At 39.7% G+C, this 26,517-nt stretch overlaps 1 protein-coding gene across 1 annotated transcript in view; it reads left to right on the forward strand.

The window, feature by feature from the left end:
• Window positions 1–23,866, forward strand: part of emc2 (ER membrane protein complex subunit 2) — a 30,991-nt gene extending 7,125 nt beyond the window's left edge. The window contains exons 3-11 of the mRNA XM_015049337.1: window positions 319–383; window positions 1,985–2,070; window positions 4,003–4,060; window positions 7,919–8,004; window positions 8,197–8,256; window positions 13,770–13,851; window positions 14,603–14,713; window positions 17,669–17,773; window positions 23,626–23,866. Coding sequence (XP_014904823.1) covers window positions 319–383; window positions 1,985–2,070; window positions 4,003–4,060; window positions 7,919–8,004; window positions 8,197–8,256; window positions 13,770–13,851; window positions 14,603–14,713; window positions 17,669–17,773; window positions 23,626–23,712 — 740 coding nt within the window. The 3' untranslated portion in view covers window positions 23,713–23,866. The remainder of the gene's footprint in view (window positions 1–318; window positions 384–1,984; window positions 2,071–4,002; window positions 4,061–7,918; window positions 8,005–8,196; window positions 8,257–13,769; window positions 13,852–14,602; window positions 14,714–17,668; window positions 17,774–23,625) is intronic.
• The last annotated feature ends 2,651 nt before the right edge of the window (window positions 23,867–26,517 follow it).

The following is a 26,517-nucleotide window of genomic DNA, read 5'->3' on the forward strand; positions in this document are numbered from 1 at the left end:
CAAAAATTTGTTTTATATTTTTTTATTTTTTTTTTTTTTTTTTTTTTTAAAGAACTTCATGACCTGCCAGTTTTGACCCCCTCTGCAAAAAGGTGTGGACACCACTACCTTAGTAACATAGCATTCTGAGTTAAATGAAATGCAACAGTCATTTTAAGTGAACTGGAAGGCTGGTTATATGAGGGGGGGGAGCTGCTCTCAAGGGCAAACTCCACACCAGGTAGAATTTAGGATCTTATTATTTTTTTTTGCGTGTGTTCATAACGAATGGAAAGGGCATTTAACACTGTCCTCTTTGTCTGTCTCTCTTCTGCCCAGTCTGGATTATTTATGAGCAAGTGATGATCGCCGCATTGGACTGCAGTCGGGACGACTTGGCTCTGGTGAGTTTTCGCCACACTTCCTCACACGCCCAGAAAGCTTCACAAGTTAATCGTTCGCCCTGTCACAGCCAGTTCGAGTTTTCTACACCCCGCACTGCCAAATTAAAAAAAAATATATATTAAAAATAAAAAGTCATTTTTATTTGACTCCGTCTGTACTTTAGGAAAAAAAATAGTTGGAATTCAGAGGTTGTAGCAAATTAGTTGTTCTGACTTTTTTTCTTCTTCAGCTTTATTAATGTTCCTAAGTATTCTTAGGTCTTAAGCACAGCACAAAAGACATGAGATGGTACCGGAAGTGTTTAGTCATTAATAAATGTGGCATTCATTGAGGAGGAACAAGGCAGGACTTACTTATTAAAATGAGCTGTCTGTTGGCGATCCTCTCAGTCCAGCTGCCACGCTTAAAATAAAAACAAAACAAAGGACCTTAGTTGAGCTGATGACTTGTGGAAGCAATCCAAGTCGCTCGGTAGATTTTTCCATTTAATTCAGTTTAGTGCAGAGGATGTTTTTTTATTATATTTTTTCTACTGTGCCTTGTGAAAATATTCATAACCTTTGAATGAGTGTACTTTTTGTCACATTACAACCACTAACTACAAGCTGTTTTATTGATTTTTTATTTTTATTTTATGTTTTACATTTGATAGATGAACAGAAAGTTGGGTATAATCGTGAAGTGAAAGAAAAGGATGCTGGGAAGGATTTCACCAGCCTTAACATCACATGAATATGTTTTGATCTAAACCATTCCATTGTAGCTCAAGTTGTATGTAGGGCGGCAGCTAACGATTATTCTAATAATCGATTATCCTGACGATGAATTGGTTAAAAATATTGGCACATTCTGCATATTTTTCATTTAACCACATTAGCCATTTTTGATTAATGGATAGCAAAAAAAATGCTCAATAGAAGATATATATAAGATATATATATTTTTTTTATAGAATGTGATCCGGGTGAAGCTAAAACTAGGCCTCTTATGAAATTATGGGTAGAACAAAAACAAAGGTGGATTTTTTTTCCACCTTAAATCCAAAATGTATGTGTTTGTATTCAGTTTTGGCTGCTTTCAGTAAGCTCTCACAGCCATTGGCATGTTATAAAAGCTGTACACTCCAGTAACAGATTATTTTATTACTAAATTAGTTGATAGTTTCGAAAATCAACTAGTCACGATTAAGCCGATTAATCGCTTTAATCCTAATTGAAACATGACAAAATGTGACCCTCAGGCCTTTAAAAGGCACTGTAGCAGTTCTGACTTGGATCATATGGTATAAACTCCACCTTTGTGTGGAAAAGCAATAAAAGAAGTTGCAGTAAGAATCCTTATTTTTCTTCTTTGTGGCTGCAAGTTTCCCAGATGAGTTGCAGACTAACCACAAGTTGTCGTCAGACAAAGGAGGGGGGCGGCTGGCGGTACGCCAGGTTATTATACCAGTCACTTCTGTTTATAGAAAGAAAATGGGGAACAAATCCTAGGAAATTCTACGGTACCTGCATGAGAACAAGTGTTTTATAAAAATACCACTGCCTGAATTGGTCTGTTTTTTTTTTTCTTCTTTTTTCTGCCCCCCCCCACTTCCTTCCAGACCTGTCTACAGGAACTGAGGAAGCAGTTTCCAGATAGCCACAGAGTGAAGCGATTAACGGGCATGAGGCTGGAAGCTTTGGAAAGGTAAGCGAGAGAGAGCCAAAAGAAAAGCAGCACCAGAGACGGTTCTGTGTGATTAAATTGGGAGATGAGGGTAGGAAGGAAAAAGTGTTTGCAGAGCCTAAGTGGTGCTGCGACTAGGGCGTGTTTATGTACAGTATGCTGTGTTTATATTGGATCGCCCGGCGTTCGTCGTGAAGAAGAAGAAGTGGGGAGGGTGGGTGGACGGGGAGCAGCGACTCAGCCCTGCGTGCTCCTGTGGCCCTTTAGCTTGTGTCAGGGATTCCCGGGAAGGAAGCGGTCGGCTCCCACTGTTATTCCAGGGGTCCCTCTGTCATTTCTGGTTTCTGTGCTATTCTTTTCTCATTTTGTTTGCTCCTTACCACCATTTCTATTTTTTATTTATTTTTTTGCTTTATTTCTTCCCTCCTTTTCTCTATTTTTACACTTTTACTGTCTTGTTTTGGTTTCTTTCCTGCGAAAAGGTCTTAGCCTGGTAAATATTGACACTTTGCTACACTCGGCATACGGATCTGGAGGACGAGGCGTAAACGGGTCGGCCCCGGCGCGGACAGTTCGGTTTGTTTATGACTCGGCGAGGATCACCTCTGCTGGTTTATTGGTTATGTCAGTTTATGTGATAATTGAGAAAGATTGCTCGGGCTCTGTCAGATTAAATAAACTGCACAGTAGGATCTAATTGGCTGCAGACAGAGCTCCACTTGAATGACACAACTTCAAACAGTATAGCCCTTCCTCTTCAACACACACACACACACATGTGCAAACACACACTTGGTTCTTGAATAAATAAAGCAAATCAAAGTGGCTCGTGAGTGGTTGCCTGGTGCCATCTAAAATCTCCCAAAGTGTGGCTGAGTAATAAAGTGAATGTGAGGGAAGCGTCAGGGCTGGAAATGGGGCTGTGCATTGCTAATGGGAACCAGAGTTGCCTCTGTATGTTGCAGACTGTGGGTGGGATGGCTTCTGGTCACAGAGCCACGGCTCCGGCTGCCGGCGCTTCAGCGCTGAAGAAAACAGTCGGCAGTCACACCTTGGTGCCTGATTTGATATGACAAGTGAAGTGCAGATTTTCCTACATTATTTGGTATTTATAGCTCATACAGCCTCCCTATCGCTGAAGTGTCTCATGACCACAAACTTCAATGTATTTTGTTTTGAATTGATGAGATGAAACAATGCAAGTGGTGCTTGACTGTGAATCAGAAGGATTGATGCGGGGTTTTAAACTGTTGTAAAAATCAGGGTTCATGTGGGTCCTTCAAATCCTTGAAATGCTTGAATTTCAACTAGGTGTCTTCACTTGGGTTGATTTCTGTATAAACTCATTAGAAGTTATTCGACCTGCACGGTTTTATAGTAAAGTGCAATTTAATCTTTGATTGTAAGCCTAAATTTGGAAATGTCTATTTGCAATTGAAACCTGAAGTTTACATACAAAAAAATAACAAGACAGACTTTTTTTTTAAAATTGTTTTTATCTCCAATGTGTGGTGCTGGAAAAGTTTGGTAACTTCCTTTGAAATTGCTGGAAAAGTGTTTGAATTGTACTGTGAGAAAAGCGTACACACCCTGACGAATACAAATCTGAAAAAGGGCGAGCTGTTTGACGGGTATAAATACTTTATCTAAAGCTCTAGATAAAGTGAAAACTCTCAAGATAAACTCATAAGAGCAGCAGTTTCATTCATTTAAACCAAAGTGAACTTGTAAACGGTTGCATGCAATAGTAAAAATGGTTCGATCTGTTCTTATTGTGTTCATAACTTGAGGTGAAATTGCCATGTGACAGTGTGAGCTGCACGACTAACAAAGCCAAAATGATTTCTGTGCAGCCTTCACTTCAATCAGCCTTCTGCCATGCTGTAAGCATTACCTTAAATTCACTCCATTTCCCACGACTAACTTCTACCTGTTTCTGTTTTGTCTGCGAAGGTACGACGAGGCCAACAAACATTACGACGCCATTCTGCAGGAGGACCCCACCAACACGGTAAGGTGGACAACAAATCTGCCTGCTTAGCCTCAAACTCGGCTTCACGTCGTCATCTTCGCTTTAAATCTGCCTGACTTTGGTGTTAGCGGTAGGAGTTCACTAAGTTGAGCTCTTTGGCCTCACTGCTCTCAATCACTGTACTGATCAGCCTATCACACACACACACACACACACACACACACACACACACACACACACACGGCTGAAGACTGATTAGGGTGTGGGGCTGGGTCACTGAGAGGTGATTCATGATCTTAGTCAGTGTTATATATGTTTGGGAGTGAAATGTTAATAAAGGTCCGGTCTTTGAAGGTGGTGATTTATCAGACCTCCTAGGGTCCCAAAGTTTCTGATCCACATTCTCGTGTTTTTCCTCTTTTTTTTTTTTTTTGTCATTCGTTGACTTCACTTGAAACGTCTGTTTTGTGGTAAACTCCAAACAGCGTTTTGTACAGAACGCTACTGGACGTTTGTCCTCTGAATTCAGTTCACAGTTCATTACGGGGGAAGACTTGCATGTTGGGATATTGTTCTTTTATTCCCACGTGACTGTCCGTTCGCATAATGGACCTGCTGGTAATTGCTCCCCTCAGTACTTGTGGCTTGTTGTGGGAGTGATTTATTTGAAAGAGGTTCACAAAGAAACTTTGCCTGGATTCACTGTTGCTACGGCCGTCCCCAACTTTCCCAGAAAAGTTCAACAAGTTTCCTCTGACACATCGATACAAGGCTGGTTAAGGTTTGGTCAATATCTCTCTCAGATGGACATCCAGCTATGCGTTTAAAACGTATAGTACTTGCAAAATAATGTCAAATATAGTTTTATTCTATACCATTAGCTCCTGTGGTAACAAAGGAAAACACAGTTCTTTTTCACTTTGCTAAGTTTTCAGGTGTTGCTTCACATTCTTGTTTTGTCTAAAGACAATGAATTATGAACTATGCTGCTTTCTAAAGAAAACTATTAGATTGTATCTTAACCTGAATCGTAAGTAGTGGTGTGACTTGCTAATGCACAAGACACAAAAACACAAGACATTCGAACATCGTTCAGATTGTTTGTCTAGCCTTCCTGCCATAACCAGCCAATTATAGTAAGTCATATAGGGATATGTGACATCACACCGTGTTTTATTAATCATAAAACAGACAGTGACCAAGGATTTTACTTTCTAAGCTGTCTTTAACATCTTTGACTATGGCAATGGTTCTCTGTTATTTTCTGTCATGGCCTTATGAAGTATACACTTTTTTCGCTTCCCCTTGAATTGAAATACTATTTAGTAGCTGGTATTTATCTGTACTAGCACCTGTATTCTGCTTACACTTGATTTTCAATACAAATCAAGAAAATGAGCTGCAACAACTTAAAACTTAGGTTTGTCTTAAGTCTTAAAATAATTTCCAAGCTCAGTTTGTTAACTCGGTTTGAAACAATTAACCAATACTTGGTCTGTGGGATTCTCAAGAAAAAAAGTGCAAAAGATTCACTGGGATGTAGATTTTTAGTATTAACACAGTTAAATTCCAAACTTTTTCTTTTACACTGTAAACATCCTTGTTAGTTTAATCTCTCAAACTTCTCCATCTCTCTTAAACTGGTTTGCTAACCACCTTAGATCAGTGACAACTTCTACACTGAAAAGTTTTTAGTTTTTTAGTTTCTTACTGGCTGGGCACCGGTCACGGCCAATCAAGCTGAAAATTGTCATAATCTAAATAAATACAGATGTAGATGTTAGAACTAGACTTATTTTATTAACAGTGAAATTTGCAACAAAATGTTGTTGCTTGGCTATCGGAGCACACAGGAAAAAAAAAAACACACAAAATTAAGAATTATTAGATTATCTCGTCTTTGCATCCAGTTTATTCTTTGGAACGGCTGTAAATGCAGAGTTGGTGCCACCGTGCATCCACCCACTGTTTTGACAGTGGGAGTAGTGACTCCAGTGACTCCCATGGCATCCCACCTCCTCCACCACCTAAAGACTCCTGGGACTCATTCGGAAAGGGAACGGTCCATTTCCTGGTCTTTGCTCGCTGGAGCCTGCCACCCTGTCGGGCTTAAGCTGTCACTCAAACACGGGACTGGGAATGGAACAAAACACTCAAAGTTCATTCCCCTATGGTAACTTTCAACTTTTTTTTTTTTTTTCTTTTTTTTTCCCACAATGCTTTTCCTCACTATAAGGGTATTGATGGCGGTTGGTGTGAAACACACAATGACCTCATTTAGCCCACCTGTCTTAGGGTGGGGACACCTTCCTCCCTCAGCGTTCTCCACGGAGCACTAGATTGTGCCGGAGATGGGTCTGAGAGATGGCGGAAAATTGGCAGCTCACGAGGAAGACTTGCGAGGCATCCCAGCATGTGAAGCAGAGATTGGAAAGGGAGCTGTTGTAATTACAGACTGTGGAATAGATGTGGTGCACATTAACCAAAATTGTTGAATCAACAAAAATTGCTAAGGATTTTTTTTTTTTTTTGCCAAGGAGCTTTTCCAAAAAGCATTTCAATCTCTTTAGACCTTCCACTGCTTGATATATTCCAATGCCTACATCAAGTTGCTAGCCAAGTGTTTGTCTCTTTGTTTTACCTTCCGAGAAGGATTTTTTTTTTTCCCACACGGAAATAGCAGTTTAGTACTTTATTAAACATCGAGCGAAACCACAAATAGTATTAATATTAAAATCTACTGCTCTCTTTGCATTTCCTCTGTCGCGTTTTACGTCGGACGATTCCTGAGGTTTATCCACAAATGTCTGGAATTAGATCCACTTCTGGATAAATTATGCTCTCCCTCTTGAAGATTTGAAGAATAACATCTCTTATTTGTTTAATGAAGATGTTCGCTGTCCTGTGTGCCCCTGTGTTTCTTTTTTCTTTTTTTTTTTTTTCCTTTTCTTTGTGGCTAAAATATTGCCTGTCAGATGAGGTTGCAGTCTCTCAGCAGGTCTCTATCCCATCTTGATGGATAAGTGGATTTTGTTTGATGGTAGTGTCAGACGAGGCCCAAATTTACAGTCCCCTAGACATGAGTCATACACGGCCCCCCAACGGTTTCAGTTATTACTGTAGGAGAGGAAGCCCCACTCAATCAAGTGCCAGTCCATAAATAAAATAAGGTTGTGGCGGGGCAGCGCGCGGCTAATGGAGCAGCAACCTCCTGTTAAGCTTTTTCCCCTTTAGTATCAAAAGAAGCAGGAGAAGAAGAAGAGGAGGAAGAGGTGGTGGGGTGAGGGGAGAGTAAAATATTTGGAAAAGTCAGAGCAGCAGGGGTAATTCTTCCTAATGCAGATTGATGAGAATCTAATCCACCTTAAGGTCAGCTCCAGCTTCAAAACGAGGCGGAAAGCAATTTTCAGCTGATGCGCGTCGGAGGCCCGTGCAGCTTGGGGATGCGTGCTGCGCCGGCAGGAAAGCCGGACGTCGGGGTTTGAGGGAGTGTGCCATTTTCCCCACTTGGTAAGAGGATGAGTCACCGCTTTATCTCAGCCACTGAGCTCATTCCAGCTACCAAACACTGACTCATAATGTGTGCCCATCTCATGCTAGACATGGCCACTAACCAATTTCCAATTATGCCTCCGTAGACGGATATTCATGCAAGTTTCACATTAATTGTATTGAAAAAGAAACGAACAACAAAAAAAAAAAAAAACATATCTTCTAAAATCTCTATAACACAGGAAACATTTTGGCTTCTCTTCTATTTTGTTTCACAGCGAAGGGATAAGAGTCACAGTGGCGCGCTGAAGAAGTGGAACTCGTAGACTCACTCGAGCTTTTTACCGCCGTGCACACAAACACTTGAGCCGGGGATGTTAATCCTGTTTACTCTCTCCTCCACAGGCAGCAAGGAAGCGCAAGATTTCTATACTGAGGGCCCAGGGGAAGAGCACTGAAGCCATAAGGGAACTCAATGAGTATCTGGAGCAGTGAGTTTTCAGCCTCTTTATCTGCTCCAACTTTTATTTTAATTAAAGACGAGTCTACTTTCAATAAAGGCAACAAATCCCCACGATTATTAATGCTTTTCAGTTAGCATCGGCACTATTATGTTGAGTTAGTTGGAATGTGTTCACTTTGTTCGAAAAGAGAAGGAACGTAATTCGTTTTTGCACTTCCAGGTTTGTTGGAGACCAAGAAGCATGGCATGAGTTATCAGAGCTCTACATCAATGAACATGAGTAAGTACCCCGAGTCTCTTTTTGCGTAGTTATGGGAAAATGTCTTAATTTTCCCACTAATATTAATGGATATTAGTAACTTTGATGATCTAGTTGGGCCCAAATCCTTCTAGACCAACACAGCATCATAAAACAGCTACTGCGCATGTTTTGCAACAACTTGTTGTTCAGCAACATTAGCTTACCTAACTTGTTGCTATATACGCTAGCAACCACTTTGTTACCAAAGAGTTAGCGAGTTAGTTGATGCTACCAACCTTTCTTAGTTGGGTCATGAAAGGTTAAGCTGCTAAAGCCTTTCATCTGCCCACATCACCCAGAATGCTGTGCGGCTTTGCATCGGAGTTCAGTGAAATTATCTAAATTCTGTCGGGCATATTTTCTGTTTATCACGTGTCTGTCACGATAGATGCCGTTATTATTTTAGCGCCCAGCCCTGGGGTAATTATGTACCCTTTTTCTCTAGAAGGACATTGTGAGTTGGAGATGTGGTTCATTCTGCTTCAAACATTGTGAATCGTTTGGGTCAGCTTCAGGATAGAGTTAGATGAGGCCGCATTACCCACTGTCCTCTGATGTTCAGTGAACTACAAATGTATTTATACACCTTGAACATTTGAATATTTTTTCATTTTACCCCCACCAACTTTTTTGGATCTTATTGGGATTTTTGTGATGAAACAACACAAATTGGTGCATAATTATTAAGTGGAATGAAAATAATGGCCTGGCTTGGTGTTCAGTGTAATTGGGTCTGCCTGTCTACATTTACAAATGCTATAACTAGTGGAAAACTAACACTTCACATCAACCCAAAACACATCATTCCTACAATACAGCCGAATGTGTTTCTTGAGAATTGACTTGTAGAGGATGATTATAAATAAATCACCACACCTGTCTTCTTTTTTGTTTTTTCAACCATGTATCATTTTCTTTCCACTTTACAATTATGCGCTACTTTGTGCCGATTTATCACGCTATAAAATACTTTGGAGGTTTGCAGTTGTAACGTGACAAATTGTGTGGAAGTTCAAGGGAAGGGGAGTGAATATTCCTGCAAGGCACTATAGGCTTTATGTCTTTCTAATCAATTAGCACATATGAATAGCTCCCATTCTTCCTGGTTAAGCTATTACTAACCTGTACAATTACAACCCATTTCATATAATAGACCATACAAGCAGGGCATTTTCTCCAGATGGTGATGTAAGGCATCATTAACAGTCTGTGAGCTATTTCTGCTTCTCCCTCAGGACAACTACTGTATTTATTTTAAACCAAAAGTAAATGATATAAGATCCCAGGGTTCAATAAAATAAAAGGCACTTTGGAACATTCTAACACACTAAAGAAATGTCAGTGTATAAAATAGTTATCTTATTCTACCAAATTACTTTTTTTCCCCCAGCAAAATATAGTTGTTACTTAAACAATAAGTTTTTGGTATTAAATGGCGCTTTGCATCAGTCTGACAGCTTGATCTCTTGAGAGCTGCTGGATAGCCACAACATAACTGTCTGAGATGCCAAACTCAGCCAGGGGTCTGAATAGAGTTTTGTCCATGTTTGTCACATAAGAGTAGTTTGATAGGATTTCAGTCTTAAGCCCCTCAACGCTCCCTGGCCTCCCACTGGCGAATATATGCATATGGTCAAGATGAATTTCCGGACAAACCAAAGCCTTGTTTAAAAAACCCCCAAAACAAACATGAAATTATTGGTGCCAGATTTGTTATATCTGAGCTTGTTTGAAGGTTCAGAGGTTAGTGGAGCAGTGTCTGCCGTTTCATTAAGTCTTTTCTGCAGCCATTTGTGTAGACACTTGTCTCTGTGGTTGCTCCGGTACAAAGGTAGTGGCAGCAGGAATGTGTTGCGCCGTCAGACAGCTACTTATTGGATATTTGGTGCTTTTGTCTGGGAGGCTTGATGGCTGTAGCGGCCAGAGGAAATCCAAGGGTGAGACCATTATCTCCCGGCTAATCCCAACATTTCTAATATCACACCATTCACTCCCACAGAGCCTTATCTACAGGCGTGTCAATTTCTTTTCATTCTTTTCTTTATTTTTGGGTTACAAACTCCCTGTTTCCCGTCCTCCTCCTCTTCCGGCCGGCCAGGCATTATCACCAGGGTTTTCCTAGAGGGATGGAGCAGGAGAACACTTGCTGTGAAATTCCCAGGAGAAGGTGGTGTTGCTCGTCCTGCCTCCCCGAGCCGCCTGCGAGAGAAAACACGGGTTGTTGTTGAATTGTGCAAGAGAGAAAAAAAACTGTCCTTCCCTCAATGTCCAACTCCCTGGAAGCTAATAATAAGCAAAGTGATGTGTGTTTGCATTGATGCTGAAAGTGTTGCATCACAAACACAAACACACCATCTAAATAAGAATCACCAAGTTGTTAATATTTCAATGATGCTTTTTGCAAATATTAATCTCAGGTTCTGGTTTTGAATTTGATATAAAATATTAAGCTCATGAGCTCATAACTGAAATGATTAATCAGATAAATCGTGATTACTTGTGATTAATCAAATATTGAAATAATTGTCAACTAATTTAGTAATTAGTTGAGTAATTACCTCAAGTAATCGTTGACTTGAGTATAAAGACTAAAACAGGGCCATTTGCTGAAATAACACTGAGAGCAGTAATTAAACCAAAACTATAAAAAAAATATACATATTTCAAACAAGATATATAAACAAAAAAGCTTTTGTAAATATGTTCTACACAGAACTCCTAAAGTGTCATAGTTGAAATTTTGTAAAAAATAATGATTTTTCTAGAGGGAAACACCAAAATCTGCCATTAAGCAGCTTTTCCTACCCAATTATTTATCAGTTGATGCAATAATTGGTTAATTAATCTACAAATCACCAAATGTCCACTTAAAGGAATACTATGTTATGGGATTCTAGGTAAAAAAAAAATGTTTACATATTTCTTTTTAAAGGAACTGAATTGTTTTTAGTATCTTTTAACATATTTCTAATGTATAAGAAAAGGCTTACGTGGTTAAGTGAGAAATCTGCAGAATATGCCAATTTGTTTATCTGATAACAATTACTACTAATAATCGTTAGTCACAGCCTTACTCACAACCCAAAATTGGTTCTCCGCATCCTCCCCTCCCCCCAAATGCATTTCGCCAAATCTAAATCAATTTCTGTCTCCTACACTGTGAGAGTGTGGCGTTAAATACAGAGGGGAGCATTTGCTGGCGGTTTTCTTAGCCTCCAAAAGAAACAAAAACAAGTCCTGCAGCCTCACACATCATAGCGGCTACAACCTTCCCTAAGGCAGCCCTGGTTAGGAGTTAATTCAGGAACCCGCTTTAGGGTTGCAGCTTGGTAACAGTGGAGTTTAGATGGCTTAGACGGCGAGTACACAGGGGTTAGGGTTCTGGATGCGGCACAAGATTCAGCTTGATGGCTGACGGGGTGAGCTCTGATGCAAGCCTCGGCCTCTGCACAAGCACATCTGAAAGTCTTTATGGAAAGGAAGTGGTAATTGTAAGCAGCCCCTCAACCCTTCAAGCCCTCTGATCTCCCCCTTCCACTCAACTCCTTCCCAATGTTTATTTCTTTCTGTGTCCCAAACCTTCCTTCCCTGGCTATTCTGCTAATCTTTCAACCGGTTAGAATGGAAGATGTTAAACAGGCTGATAAGTTTTTCTTGTTCTCGCATTCAGCATTTCAGTCATGGCTCTCTTCACATCCCAACATTTGCCTTCATTCTTCAAACACAGTGGAAGATATTTGATGGAAGATATGCAAGTTTGAAGTCATGTGAAAAGACGTCTAATTCAAAAAATGTGTAAACAAAAACTATTGAGTATATTGAAGTTTGACTTAATTTCCGTGTAAATCCCTGCATAGAAAGGCGCTTTTTTTCCCCTTTCAAATAGTTGCTTGCCTGCATTGCTTACTGCACAAAAGTGTATTCTTATTTAGTTAATCATTTAATATTTTTATTATTACTATTATTATTATTATTATTCGACAGCCCATCCAGGATTTTAATTGTTTTTTTTTTTGCAATCAAAATAAAAATGTTTGTGTTGTTACTTCAGAAATATTTGCAAGAAATTTTGCAATAGTTTTTTCCTCATTAAGCCTCTTCCAAAATCTAAATGTAGAAGAAAAAATATGAAAAAATGCAGACAGGTTGTAATCTCAAACATTTTCAGCCTTTAAAGCACTTAATTTGATACATTTCTGTTAGCTGCCATATCTGTCTTACCAAGTTGCACGCATATCTCTTCATTGCGTTGTGTGACTTTTGGCAGTTAATGCTAGCGGTATCTCACTGCTAACATACCCTTGCTAGCTTTTCAATAAAGTCAATTACATATTAGTGCAAAACAAAAAAAGTAGCGATCTGGTGATATTAAGTGAAATTCTGCAATTGTGGAGCTGTGAATGAAAGACTTGCATTTTCAGAATTTTGCCAACTTACAATCTATGGTTTTGTAAAACTTTGAACTGCTGATACCAATTTTGCTTTAGAAACAATAATATAAATTCTAAAGCATCACTAAGAATCTGTCTTTAAGCCATCCTGTGAGTGTTGATTGGGACCAGAGCAGAGTTCAGGATGCATGTGTGAAAGAGGAATCACTAAATCAGAGTATTCATATTCTTTTAAATAAAATAAAAATTGATTACAGGGTTGCCATTAAGTTACCTAGGCTAGCATTACCAAAACAAAATTTTCTATAAAGACTAGAGAATATAGATCCTGATTTTAAGCTTTAAAACTCAATGGAATAAAATGAAACACCTTTGCTGTGCTGTTAAATCTCCCCGGTTTTTGTAGAAAGTGTTGCTCTCCTGAAAGAGTTTCCTCTTCTCATATTTCTGTGCTGCTTCTAACTTCTTTATGAGACATTTTTAAACACCTCAGTAACCCTGAAAAAAAGAAGAAGCTAATTTTCAGTCTTATTTCCCCAGTAACAGTATCCACATCAGAGTTATGTCATTGGTCAGCTCTAGTCAAACTGAAAACCAACTGACTTGGATCAACAGCAGGATTTTCAGTCCATTTCTCAATTATCCTGATGGTTTTTGGAAAAGGAAAACTTTGTTTTAAGAGCGGAAACTGCTGTAGATTAGTGTGAGAACAACAGTTTGGCTGCGTGTTGCTAAGAAGTGCTGTCATATGCCTATTAGTGTTTCTGCTTTACCTGTGGTGCTGAGCTGAGGAAGGTAGAGAAGTACAAAAACTAAACGCGCATCTAAGAGTCGTGCCCAGTGTCCTCAAGGGAGAACGAGAAATCATCACATTGGATGGCATGGAAAGGAAGAGCCTGAGTACCCTCTGCCCTGATCATGTAAATATGTTGCATGTCAGTTACTGGGAAACAGATTAAAATCTCGCGTGATGGCTAAGATTTAAATCCTGAAACTTATTGGTGAGTTTCAAAATGCATTTCAAGGTTGGTGGGCAAGCTAACGGATGACTCATCCTGAGCTGTATCTATTGACTTACTGTTTGCCTCGTCATTTCCACAGCTATGGAAAAGCTGCGTTTTGTCTGGAAGAGCTGATGATGACCAATCCTCACAATCACTTGTACTGTGAACAGTATGCGGAGGTGAGTTCATCATCAACCTTGAGGGCAGGCTGCGGAGTTAATGCTGAGATCCCTCTTTTAATAAGAAAGGAAATATTTTAAGCTTTAAAACTCAATGGAGTTTTAAAGCTCCTTTATTATTACTATTTTTTTTTAAGTGAGGTTACGTTATAAACAGTAAATATCCTATGCTGTTGGCGTTTTCATTTAGTTTAAATCCAGATTTAGTTTCAGAGCCTTAAGCTAACGGCTATTCTCTGTCAGGGGCCGAAGCCAAAATGATCTTCCACCATCTTAACACGACTCCAATGTCAAAAAGGTCACACTTCTTATGTAAATGCCATTTTATGGGCCTTTTTGCTGTCTTTATCTTGTGTTGTGTTTGGATGAACTGCTCTAATCCGTTTGGAGCAGGAGTTAATTTTGCTGCTTTGGTCGTCGCTCCTCTTGGCTTCAGTCAAACTAATCTGGATGTATGCTAAATAAAGATACTAAGAGAGTCACTGCAAGTACGATAGTAACTGCTTACAACTTTTAACACAACCTCACTTCAAAATCTGCCCTCTTAAAGGCATCTGTGATATAAAAAAGAAACCCGAATGATTTCTCTTTTAAAGGGCAGGACCACTCAATGTCATTGGGAACATACTGTAGACTCATTAAAGCAGATGTGTTTACTCAAGGTGGTCATGGCTTGCTTGTTCAGATGTCGTGCTGTCATTGCTTAAGTTGCCCTTTAGTAAAAGCCTTGCTTTAATGCCTTCTCTCACAGGTGAAGTACACACAAGGGGGCATGGAAAACCTGGAGCTGGCCAGAAAATATTTTGCCCAGGCACTGAGGTTAAACAACCGGAACATGAGGGCCTTGTTTGGCCTGTACATGGTGAGTACTGCCTTGCTTTAAAGAAAGAAGCAACACAAGGAGAGAGAAAGTGGGGGGCTGGGGGGAAGAACAGCAGGACCATTTTAGCAACCTGTGGTTTGTCAAGGTTAAGGTTGGCCACAGTGAGAGTTAAGTAAGACCGCGTGTGTGTGTGTGTGTTTTTGTGGGGGGAAAACAGAAGGGGCTCTCAGACAGGTCATCTCGCTGCTGACTCAGACGTTGAACCCCACTGCTGGAAAAGTGTCCCCCTTTGCAGGGCTTTATTTAACCAAAATCTTGTATTAGCAATGCTTCACGTTCTATTTAGATAAAATAGAAACAAGTAGTAGAAAAAAACATATCAGCAAGAACGGTCTGACCTCAGCAGGTATTTTGTCAATGGCAAATTATCCAATCAGTGCTGATTTGATTGCGGCCCGAGTTGAAACTGCCTTCCATCTGTGCATTTGTTTAAACAGGATGTTGTCAGCTATGGCCAGTAAAATACATGTAAGAGAGACGTGACATAAAAACACAAACAAAGCAATGCCAAGAATAAAGGTTTCAGATTGAAGAAGGAAACTCTAGTGTTTTCACCTTTCTCCACTGGGAGTTTTCCTGCAGTCTAAACACCACAGAGCGGCCAACACCTTGTCAAACCTCACAGAGGTGGTGGCAGCAAGTCCACAAGCAGGACAGGTTCTATTTCAAGACATTTGTCTGTGTTGCCCTTAGGCTGGTCAGGTTAAAGATGTACAGCCATGCAGTAGTCTGTGTTCTGTAAACGTCTGACGGGCCAAATGTGGTGTTTGGCCAGATTACCAGCTAATGTTAAAGTGTCTAAGCATAGTTTGCTTCTAAAACATCCATCAAAAACTGGTCGCCCTCCTAGAGTCAGTTAATTCCAACATGGTAGTCTGATAGGATGGCACCTGTCCAATAAATCCACTCATTACGTTTCCATGCCGGAAATGTAACTAGTCAACCGCTAGTGAAAATATAACAAAGTGGAAGCGACTAGGAACAACGGCCAGTAATCCATGAAGGTATGTCAAATCACAGAGCAAAGAATGCAAAGCCACATAGTGTGGAGAAGTTGCTACCGGCAGAGTCGATGGCTACAGACTTCCAAACTTCTTGTAGCCTCAAGTAAAGTGGGTCAAGACCTTCCAGGTTAGGTTTCCCTTCAGGGAGCAGGTACATGCGACCCACACAACCAACCTGGGTCCCCTTCAGTTGTACGTGTATGACAATGGTACATTAGGGGAAAGCTACTGGCATCACCTAACATAATGCATTGATTGACAAGCAGAAGTTGGGGTCAAACCCATTGATGCAGTGAAAGGAACTCTTAATGGATCAGCAAACCAAGACGTTTTGTCTAGTTTCATGGCGATGATTTTGTGGAAACAGGTTGGGGACCCTAACCATGACCTGTTGCCAATGTCCACAAACCAGTCAATGAAGACATGAAGGGCCAAGTTTGGTGTGGAAGAACCAATGACCTTTGGGATGGATTTAAGTGGAGGCTCCAAGCTATGCCTTGTCGTCCTACATTAGTGTTTGACCTCACTTATGCACTTCAGGAAAAACAAAAGGTCTAAATTCACATAAACACGTCCCTGGAACTTGTGGAAGACCTTCACAGTTTAAACTATTACAATAAAGAGCACGCAGGTGTTTTATTAAACCATAGGGATTAAGAATGGGAATGTCACTTAAAGATGTGTATGTATAGACAGATGAATACTTTTGCAATATAGTGTAGCTGTCCAAGCATTCTTCACTCGGTGATGACTTCTCTAATGAAAAGTGTTATTAGTAGGGCTACACATTATTAGGAAAATATGCAAAATACAGTACTTGAATAATATCCACTTAATATTATTATGATAATAAACTTAATAGCCAGCTGTTAAAATAGATTTTTAGTCCCTAGCTATGCTTTTTAGTTTCCTGGTCAACTAAAAAAAAAAAAAAAAATCATAAAATTGGATGATTCCAGGCATCTTAGCCCCTTTCTCAGGAAATATTCACATCTGATATAGAAATTTGTTTGTCTGAGTGTTTTTTTTCCCCTTTGGAAATTGTAATTGTCTCTTTTTTCAGTCTTGACAGGTGCAGGCAGTTCAGTGAAAGGGCAGAAAACTTTCACCATCCCAAACCCTGTGAGTCAGTGTGACAGTGGACTTGGTAGCACTGACCACAGTTGGCTTGCGGTCGAGTTACTGACAACACATGCACGGGGATTCCCCTCCATAATGGAGCGTGCTGTTATTCAGGGGTAGCCTGTCAGGGTTGACATCATCCAAACTGAGGTTTCTATTGAGTTGAAAAATAGAAACAAAGAAAAGGCATACTAAAAAAAAAGAAAAGAAAAATACAGAAGCCAAACCAATTTTTTTCCTCAAAACAACAGGGCCAGGTTGATTGGTATGTAGTTAAGGTTTCAGCACAGTGGAAGAGAGAGCTTTGAAGTACGGGCCGGCTAAGTCTTCTGGGGTTTGCTGTGTGGAGATGATGGCAGGAACATGGGAAAGACATGGGATTTGTGGTTCAGAGGGGAGCTGTCGAGGCAGGCACAGACTGTGATTCACAAGGCACTCTACTCACTGTGCAATAGGCGGTTTTTTTCTTCTTTTTTTTAACATACAAGTCCTTTCATCACAGAGAATCAATGGTGTTGGAGAAATTAGACCCCGTTAAGTGACAATTTGCGTATGAAGCATTAAAAGCACTCACTTTTTCCTCCCCATAAATGATTCCCCCTGTGTCATCAGGCCAAGGTCTGTTTTTTCTCTTCATTCTGCCACAATGACTAGTGGAGTGGTGGATGGTAAGAGTGGTTGCAGATTCATCTCAATTACCTTTTATTTTTAATTTTTCATTGCCGTTTCACCAAGTTTTGATAGTAGAACACTTCTTCCCCTGTTCTCTCCTTCACGTCTTCCTCCCCGTTTTCTGTTTTTCTCACAGTCTGCAAGTCACATCGCTGCCAGTCCCAAAGTCAGTGCCAAGGTGAAGAAGGACAATATCAAATATGCAGCTTGGGCTGCTGCTCAGATAAATCGAGCCTACAAGGTGAGAGGATCGAGATCTACTCAGACAATGCATTCGTCGTACTCGGCTGCTTTATCAGCTACTGAAAGCCGTGCTTTCCACATGACTCTTCAGTCCCCCACGCACCAATTGAAAAAAAACCCAAAACAGCTTCATCTCTTGTATTTTAACTTTCATTGGATATTTGCGCACAACATCTAGTCATTCTGAAGACCTCTTTATTTGCATAAAATTGGAAAGAAATTCACTGCCAGAGTCTGCCTCCCTGGCTTTCATTTGCAGTGCTGTTATACCAACCCTTGTGGCTTTCACCCCGTCTGGGCACATTTACTCTTCTTGTATTAAGTTAAGGTTTTAGCGTCTTCAAAGAAACATGTTATCTTCAGGAATGAGCTTCGTATATAGCCATAATCTGATCTTGGCTAATAATTACATTGAACTGTGAAGAATTTCAGACTTGTACCACAAGACGCGAAGTTATCTTTGACTGAAAAAGTCAAAAACAGGTGAAGCAATACAGAAAATAGTCACAATGTCGGTATGATGTTCTTTGTGTTTTACAATCTATTGTAATATTTCAGGGTGTAATATTTGTGTAATATTTTCAGGGTGTAATATTTGTGTAATATTTCAGTGTCCACACGTTCAACAGTCTTAACTACCAACAGACCTCAGAAAATTTCACCATTTTTGCTGTGCTTGATTGTAACGCAACCGTCCCCTGAATTTAGTCATTTAGGTCTTGAATTTCATCCAAGGTGGCATTAATAAGGTCTTAAATATGACATGCTGAAACCCACAGATGCTTACAAAATGCTCATATTGAACAAAGTTCTGAAGGTCACAGTTTAATGGAAGTGCAGATGAGAAAGAGGAAAGAAGAATCTGTGCATATATTGCTCTAGATGTCGTCATCACAATATTTCCCAATACTCTCACCATCACAAGATTATCTAAAATGGTGCACCACTTTTAGGTGACTCACTGTGATTCTGAAGAAATGCAGTGTATTTATTTCACTGTACTTTAAAGCTACTTTATACGGAAATACGTTGATTTTAGTAACTTGTAGTGAAGTTTTGTGTTGGGGCTTTAGGAAATGTCTGAAAAAGCCTTTTGATTTTACTTCTTTGCTTTAGAAAATGTTTTGAGTTCATAAGTTTGCCTTAGCGTTTTTAAAGCATTCTTTAGTCTGTCCATTTTATCTCGTTTTCTACATCTGCGACCAAAAGCAAAGGTCTTTGCAAAGCAAACCTAAATTAGAGGAGCCCATCTGAAAGTGTTCAGAGGAGTTGGTCAGTAGCATAACCAGTAGTTCAGCACATGTTTCCCTGCTTAAATATTTTCTTTACCGTCTTGTGTGTTTGGGAGAAGCTTTGCCCACAGAGACGGAGCACATCTGGGTTCAGTGATGTCGGCTGCTTGGAACCAAACAGCCTGGCGTGTTTCTAATGTTTGTTTATTATTAAGAAAGATGACTCTAAACTACAGCACTCATTTTGTGCACAAACATTTAGATAAAAACAACAAGAATACTTTAGATCGGTGTGTTTAAAAGGACTTTTAAAGGGTTTTAGTGGCTGAGTGACTTTCTCTTTTGAATTAACACGAAACACTTAGATTCCTTATTCACTAAACTACCATCACATTCCTCCTTTTTAGTGTTTTGCAAAAGTACCCGTCATTCATATCTGTAAATACAATCCAGTAGCTACGGTTGGTTGTTAGTCAAAGGTATATTAAATGTATGTAAATTCATAGCATAAATAACCTTCAAAGGTTTACCAGAGCATTAGTAAACAAGCAGCATCACAGAGACAAAAGAATGTAATGTATTCATTTTATATATAAGACAGCCCAGGTATGCAATGGTCTGTATTAGTTTCTTGCATATAATCCCAATAAAATACTTTGACGTTTTTGGTTCTCTAATTGCATCTCTAATATCAATGTTGGAGCAGGACACCGTTGTTGCAATGCGACAATATATAAAAAAGTTTCGCTTTCCTGGAGGTTCTTTCCCAACAGCCTGCAAAGTTGTAAACATCAGCATAGTTATGTGTAACCGTGTTATTATGCCTTGCAGCAAACTTGCACGTTCCCCCTTTTTTTTTTTTTTACCCCCCTCCCACCCACGTGAAACGGGCTAAATAATAAGGTGTGAGGTTCTGCCCTTCATTGCTTCTGTCCTTCCTCCAGTTTAATAACTTCTGAGCCTTTCTAAGGTAGCGGAGACGTGGGCCTCCGTCAGACAGCTGCAGGCTGCTGCGCGCTTTGTGCTGGCTGATTGATGGCCCCTTTAAAGTGTTGTTCGTGTCAGTCGTCCGGTTTTATTACACTCCGGTACCTGGTGATTGTCATACCTCAGCATTGGGGTCGGGGTCGGGCAGGTGGGCACGAGACGTCGACGAGGGGTCACGGCCGACCGAGGTACTGACATCTGAAAGACCTGGAGATGTCGGGTTTGTTTGGGGGCTGGGGGTTCTTGGCTGCACTACATGGGTTGGCCTCATGCCCCGACTCTCCAAACAAATTCTCTGATTAGCTCCACTGTCACGAACCACAGGCTCCCACTGCCTCATGACTCTATTATCAGATGCTCTAAATAGATGTGAAGCTGTCTGGTCTGCTCCTTCTGTTGGAGAGGAGGGCAGAAGTTAATGTGGTGGTCTCACCTCAGGCTGAGGAGATAATTGACTATGAGGCCTGGGCTAATGGTGCATTAGGCAGTAAAGCAATTAAATGTGCTGATCATTGCAGCTACACCATCTCAACACACACACACAAATATATATATATATATATATATATATATATATATATATATATATATATATATATATATATATATATACACACACCATAAATCTAGAAGAATGAGTCACTGTTGGAAGTTACGTAGCCAATTTTATACCTTCGCCAACTGCCCTCTCTAAGTTTGGCAAAAAAGAAAGGAAAAAGTTTTAGCATGGAAATAACAGTATGGGCTAGGTTTAGGTTACAGTTACTTCCTGTTTGTGGACTCTTGAGCAATGCCAAAGGTGGAATGAATAAACGTGTCAATTCAATAAAAGTGGTGCTTTTTATTGAAAAAAAAAGACAAAAAAAAGAGTAAGCAGGGTTTTTCTACACTGCTTCAGAAAGACAACATGTAGAAGCTGCTTGTAGTTTGGTTAACTGCATGTCAAGTTGAGGGGCATACATTGAGTGGGCATTGATTAGACATGGGACAGTGTGAGATTCTCAACATTTAAAAACTAACCTTGTAAGTGAGGGAAAAGTGAAGACACATTATGCAGCAACAAATGAAGGACAACTTTACCGTCCATAGAGCCGGAGAAAACTCCCATCACTCCAGAACTTTCTCCGTCGTCCCATTAAAGGACTTAAATCTACAGGAGCAGCATGATTGAAAATGTAACATTTAGTGATGCACCAACGTGAACATTTCTGCCGATATTGTTGTTCGTTATTAACATTGGCTTTATAGCCAATATCCAAAACTTACTGATATTGCATAAACCTATTCTTTTGATATGTTTTCATTTTTACATTTTTTCTGTTTACTTGTTTGTATACCTCCGACATTGCTTCTCTGCTTCAGTTGGAAATAAACATTGGGTATTATTTTCAGCCCAGTTTTACTTATGGGACCGATATGGGGGGGGGGGACAGCATATCTTAGTCCTTATTTACTATTAATGCTATTAATATATCGTACACCTCTAATCATAAAATAAATCCACACTGATTATATAATTACTAAATAAACAGTATAGACAGAGTTGTTTATCTAATGTAATTTACATAGATACAAACACTGTTTTCAATATGGACCCAGTTTTACTTACCAGGCCGATACCAATATGTTAAAAAAATGACTAAAATCGTCCGATACCGATGTCATTGCCGATATATTGTGCGTCTCTTCTTAAAATCAGGAAAATTATGGGCAACCCTGAGCATCCTATTCATGAGGCTGTTTTTACAACTGCAGAGTTTCTTCAGTCAGAGACTTCTTCTGACTTGCTGTGATACTGATTGCTATAGAGGAGATCCTTCCTGGTCACAGAAGTCAGCATCTACAAACAACTCTTTGAAGAAAGTTGTCTGATATGTTGTTACAGAAACATTTAATCTCCCTTTTGGATTAATAAAGTATTTTTATGTTGGATGGGTGTGGTCTCTTCAGCTGCCCATCTTGAGTATCTGCAGTTTAGAACAAAACCTTACAAAGCATTCAAAAACCTGTGTATTATCACCAATCTCAAAGTACGTCTGCATTTCAGATCACTTCAGACCTTGAAAACTTTTAGAACCTGTTTTTATGTTTTCACATGGATTCTGATGTCTTATCTAACTTTTGCTTTGAATTTGGACTCCAGACAGAGTTGCTGACTGCAACCAGGGAACTCTCTGGAGGAAAGCTGTTCAACAGAACGTATTATTGATGGATTATACAAGTCGACGTCACTCATTTCGTTCATCGTCGCAGCAGCCTGTAGGCCCGACCTTACCTCAGCACATTGCCCTGAATGATCGCGTAAGAGGTTTGATTGGATGAATTTGTTCCATTTCTGGCTTCTCGCCTACAGTTAAGGAAGTCATCTTTCCTTGACGTATTTTGGAAGGGGCTGCCTTGCCCGCTGCAGAACTAAATTAGGTAGAAAGATTGTGTGTCTGGGTGTGTACGCATGAGTTGTCTCGTACACGGCTGTGGTTATGATTCGCGGCACTTCCTGTGAAACAGTCTGGACATGGCACAGCGTCGGGGGATGTTATGTGCTCCTGCTCCAGAGGCCATGGAAGTGGACTCGTACTAGACTCCTGCCTCCAAGCACTCTTCGATCAAAAATGGCACTTACACAACATTTGAACAAAAACTCTTTTTAATTAGAGGTGATTTCTTACTTTGCACGACCTATTTACCAACTCTAATGACTCTAGTTGCTGATTATTTCAGCTTCTAGGTCTGAAACTGGAATTAGGATGTTTTCAATCGATGAGCCATCTATGAAGCCTTATTAAAGTGTTTGGTTTAAGGCTGTGACTGACTGTTTTAGTGATCGATTAATCGAATAATCGGATTTTAAAAATTGGCGCATTTTAAAGATTTTTCATTTCACTACTTCAGCCTTTTTACACAATATTAGAAATACGCTAAGAGATGCAAATAAGAATATAATTCAACAATTTTTTGAATAAGAAAATTAAAAAAAGGATTGCCTAAAATGCAATATAATAGCAATTCTGTAGTGTATGCTTGATCACTTGTAGCACAGGATGCATCTGTAGCTTAAAAAATCCTATCTACTAATCTGTTTATATTTTGATTAATAACTGGATAGCAAAAAGTTCTTAATAGTTTTTTCCCTTTGTTTTTTACAAAATTAGAAGCAGGTGAAGCTAAAACTGTACTAAAACTAAAACAGATTTACAAACAAAGGTTTTTACTTATTTTAAATACAAAGTATATACATTTTTGTACACCTTTGGCATAATTACTACTATGAGGATGTTGTTCTTTCAGCAAATGTCCTTTTTTAGAGTCTGTATACTCCAGTTGACAATCGATTACTAAATTGGTTGATGATTAATCACGGTTTGTTCAATTAATCATTTGAGCCCTAAACTGGTTGCATTTTAAGCCTCATACATAATGAGTAGACTTAATTATTGCACTGAGTGGTGTGTTCTTTCAGCAAATGCCCTTTTTCCAAGTCTATGTACTCAAGTTTACAATTAATCAATTACTAAATTAGTTGACGATTAATCACGGTTTACTGGATTAATCATTTCAGTCCTGGTCTGGTTTCATATTATTTAAGCCTAATACGTAATGGGATTTTTTTCTGTCTCTCCTTCCTTTACAGCTGGCTGGTCGAGGCAATAAGGAGAACAAATGCTCCATAAAGGCAGTGGAGGAGATGCTGGAGTCCATGCAGATCACCATGTCATAGGTCTCCTGATTTCACGTTTCCTTTTTCTTCTGTTAAGTCGGAGCAACATGGCAGCTCAAACATCCCTGCAATTTGACCATTCATTCATCTACAAGTGGTTTTTTTTTCGACCACCTTTAGATTTATTTTTTCTGTGATTACTTGATTTTTAACAGAAAATGGAGGATGCTCTTAATAACTCTAACTTAAGTAAACCATGCTGTAGATAGTTTACCCAGCTTGGATCATGCAGCTCCCTGATTCACCCCAGTTTCTAGCAGGTTTGAACTGTTATCACTTAGTACTACATCAACATTAATATTCATACAGTGTGACCAGAACACATTAGCTGTACAATACATGCCATTTATGATCCCGTATGCTCGTTTTCACAGATATCTGTAAAATAAACTAATAAACTTTTTTTTTTTTCAAAGTGGAACAAACTACAGATCTGAATCTGATTTTTTGTAAATTTCTGAATTGAAGCTGATATAAAGTTAATCCAGATGCGCAAAAAAAAAAAAAAAAAGCTGAGCTGTTTACCTGCAGACCAATATAAAAACCCAACAATGTTAGTATTTTGTGTGCTAATGTTTAAAAACAGGAAATAGAGACATTTAATCAGAAAAATAATGGAATTCTGAAATGGAAAATATGGAGGAACCCCGAGACTAGAACTTCTGTCTCTTGCAGAAGGTTAATTACAGGTTTGTTTGGCCTCAGATGGCAGCTGACTCAACTACAGCAAGCTGAAAAAAATGTTGTCATTCATCAATGCAGACCTCCAAAAAAATATGCCGACAATGATTAATGGAGGAAAAAATGTATTGATGAATCTGGGAAGAATCCTGACAGACGGAAGAAGGGATGCATCTGAAAGGCGTCTGAGGCGGGCCTGCTTCCCTCATCTGGTTCAGGCTTTACGAATCGAGCCTGAACCGGATAATAATCTGGAGTTGTTCACCCATGCAGGATCAACTTTTAGTTCCATACCTTTTTTTTTTTTTTTAAACCCATGGCAGTTGTCTACAATTTTCCTTTCGGGCTGAGGAAAAAGAACTGTCGGGTTCATATTCTTCTAACGGCTCTTAAGCTGACACAGGTCTCCGGCTCAACGCCACTAGTGAGGAAATTCATTCTTTGCCGTTTTGTTTTTGTTTTTTTTGTTTTGTTTTTTATGTCTCTGGGTTGGCTCATGAGTGTCTGCATTTGATTTGCCTCAGCAATTTACCAGAACCAATGAAAACCAGGCGATGTTTTAACGTCGACCGACCAAAGTTAGTTTTACAGAGGAGAGAGGTTCAGCCCAGAACGGACTGCCTTTTGAAGAGTTGCAGAGTGAAAGCTGTTTGATTTAATGCAGAGTTGAGGTTTTATTTATTTATTTGGTTGTGTTGTTTGACTCCCGTGTAAATTTTATATTTACATTGAGCTCATGGATGAAGTTATGTAGGAGGAAAAAGAGTTGTCAGTTTGACTCTTGATCAACATGAGAAATTGCTCTTCACTGCCCGTCAGACTGAACCAATAGTGCCATCTGTAGTTTGGTTTGGGAACTGTGACTTTTGGAGTTAGGAGGAGAATTTGGAAGTGTGATAAAATCCTCATACATGGATTCATAACATGTTTTTTTTTTTTGTAGGTTTGTGCCTGTGACGATGAAGTCACACACTTTTGTAGACGAGGAAAATTAATCTTTGCGTCAGTCCTGAGAGCTTCCACTGTCTTCTCAACTTTCTAACGTTGGTCCATATATTAACAGAGACGACAGGCTGAATTAAAGGAGACCGCAAAGAGAGAGAGCTGCCTAATCCAGTATCTTATCTCATTATGTTTAGAGGATTCACTATTGGTACTGCGTGTAATCCGGGATTCCCAGGAAGATTAGCTCCAGGAGGGGGTGGGGGGGCATCTTGTTCTTCGCTGCTGTGCTGGGCAGTTTAGAACAGGATTAGCCCTGGGATGATGGGCTTACACTGAAGCACGGCTTTGACTGGTCAGCCGTGTCATCAAATGGAAACCCGACGACAAAAAGTTACTTTCAAAGTTATTTTTATCCATAAAGATATGGATAAAAATACATTTACCTCAAAATAAATTTGAGGTAAATGCCTTGTTCAGTTAAATATGTGAAGAAAAAAAACCCCCTGAATTCAACAGATAAAACATATCCACTTCTTTTTTGGTTCCATCGTTTACGATCCAAGAGCTTTAAGTGAATTTCTCTTTCCCCAAATGTTAATTTTGCCCAGAGGAAACATTCTCAGCTTCTACAGGATCAATGTTGATGTAGGAAATTAGCTTGTTTTTTTCTTTTTGGTTGGTCATAGTTTGTGCACTTTGACTTGACTTGCTGGATGAAGCTTCTTTCTGTATATGCGTGGCGCTATGATCTACACAAACATGGTGGGAGGAGGGGGGGATTCTATATTTGATAGTTGTCTTACGTATGGTAACACACGCATGCAAAACAATGTAATTACTGAAAGAGCTTACTGTTTTGAGGGCTGTATCCATGGAAAGTTGAGTGGAAGGAAAAAGTGTGCTAGGAAAAGGTGCAGGCCCCCCCCCAACCCCCCCCGCATATGTGTCAAAACTGTCACCATGTCCTGACAGTACAATATGAGACAGAAAACCTGTGGGGGGTGGGGAAATGAAGGTCTTCTGCCTCTTCCCAGTTATCCTACACAGCTCCCAGTCAGAAACAACCAATCAGAGCTAGGAATAATGTCTTATCAGTGTCAATCATTTTCGTGTATGTGCTGCTCACACCCTTCCCTGGCATGACGCACACAATCATCCAAGCTCAAGATTGGCTGATGT

The sequence above is a fragment of the Poecilia latipinna genome, unplaced genomic scaffold (assembly GCF_001443285.1).
Source record: "Poecilia latipinna isolate Pla-1442-1.1 unplaced genomic scaffold, P_latipinna-1.0 Scaffold940, whole genome shotgun sequence".
Lineage (NCBI taxonomy): Eukaryota > Metazoa > Chordata > Actinopteri > Cyprinodontiformes > Poeciliidae > Poecilia > Poecilia latipinna.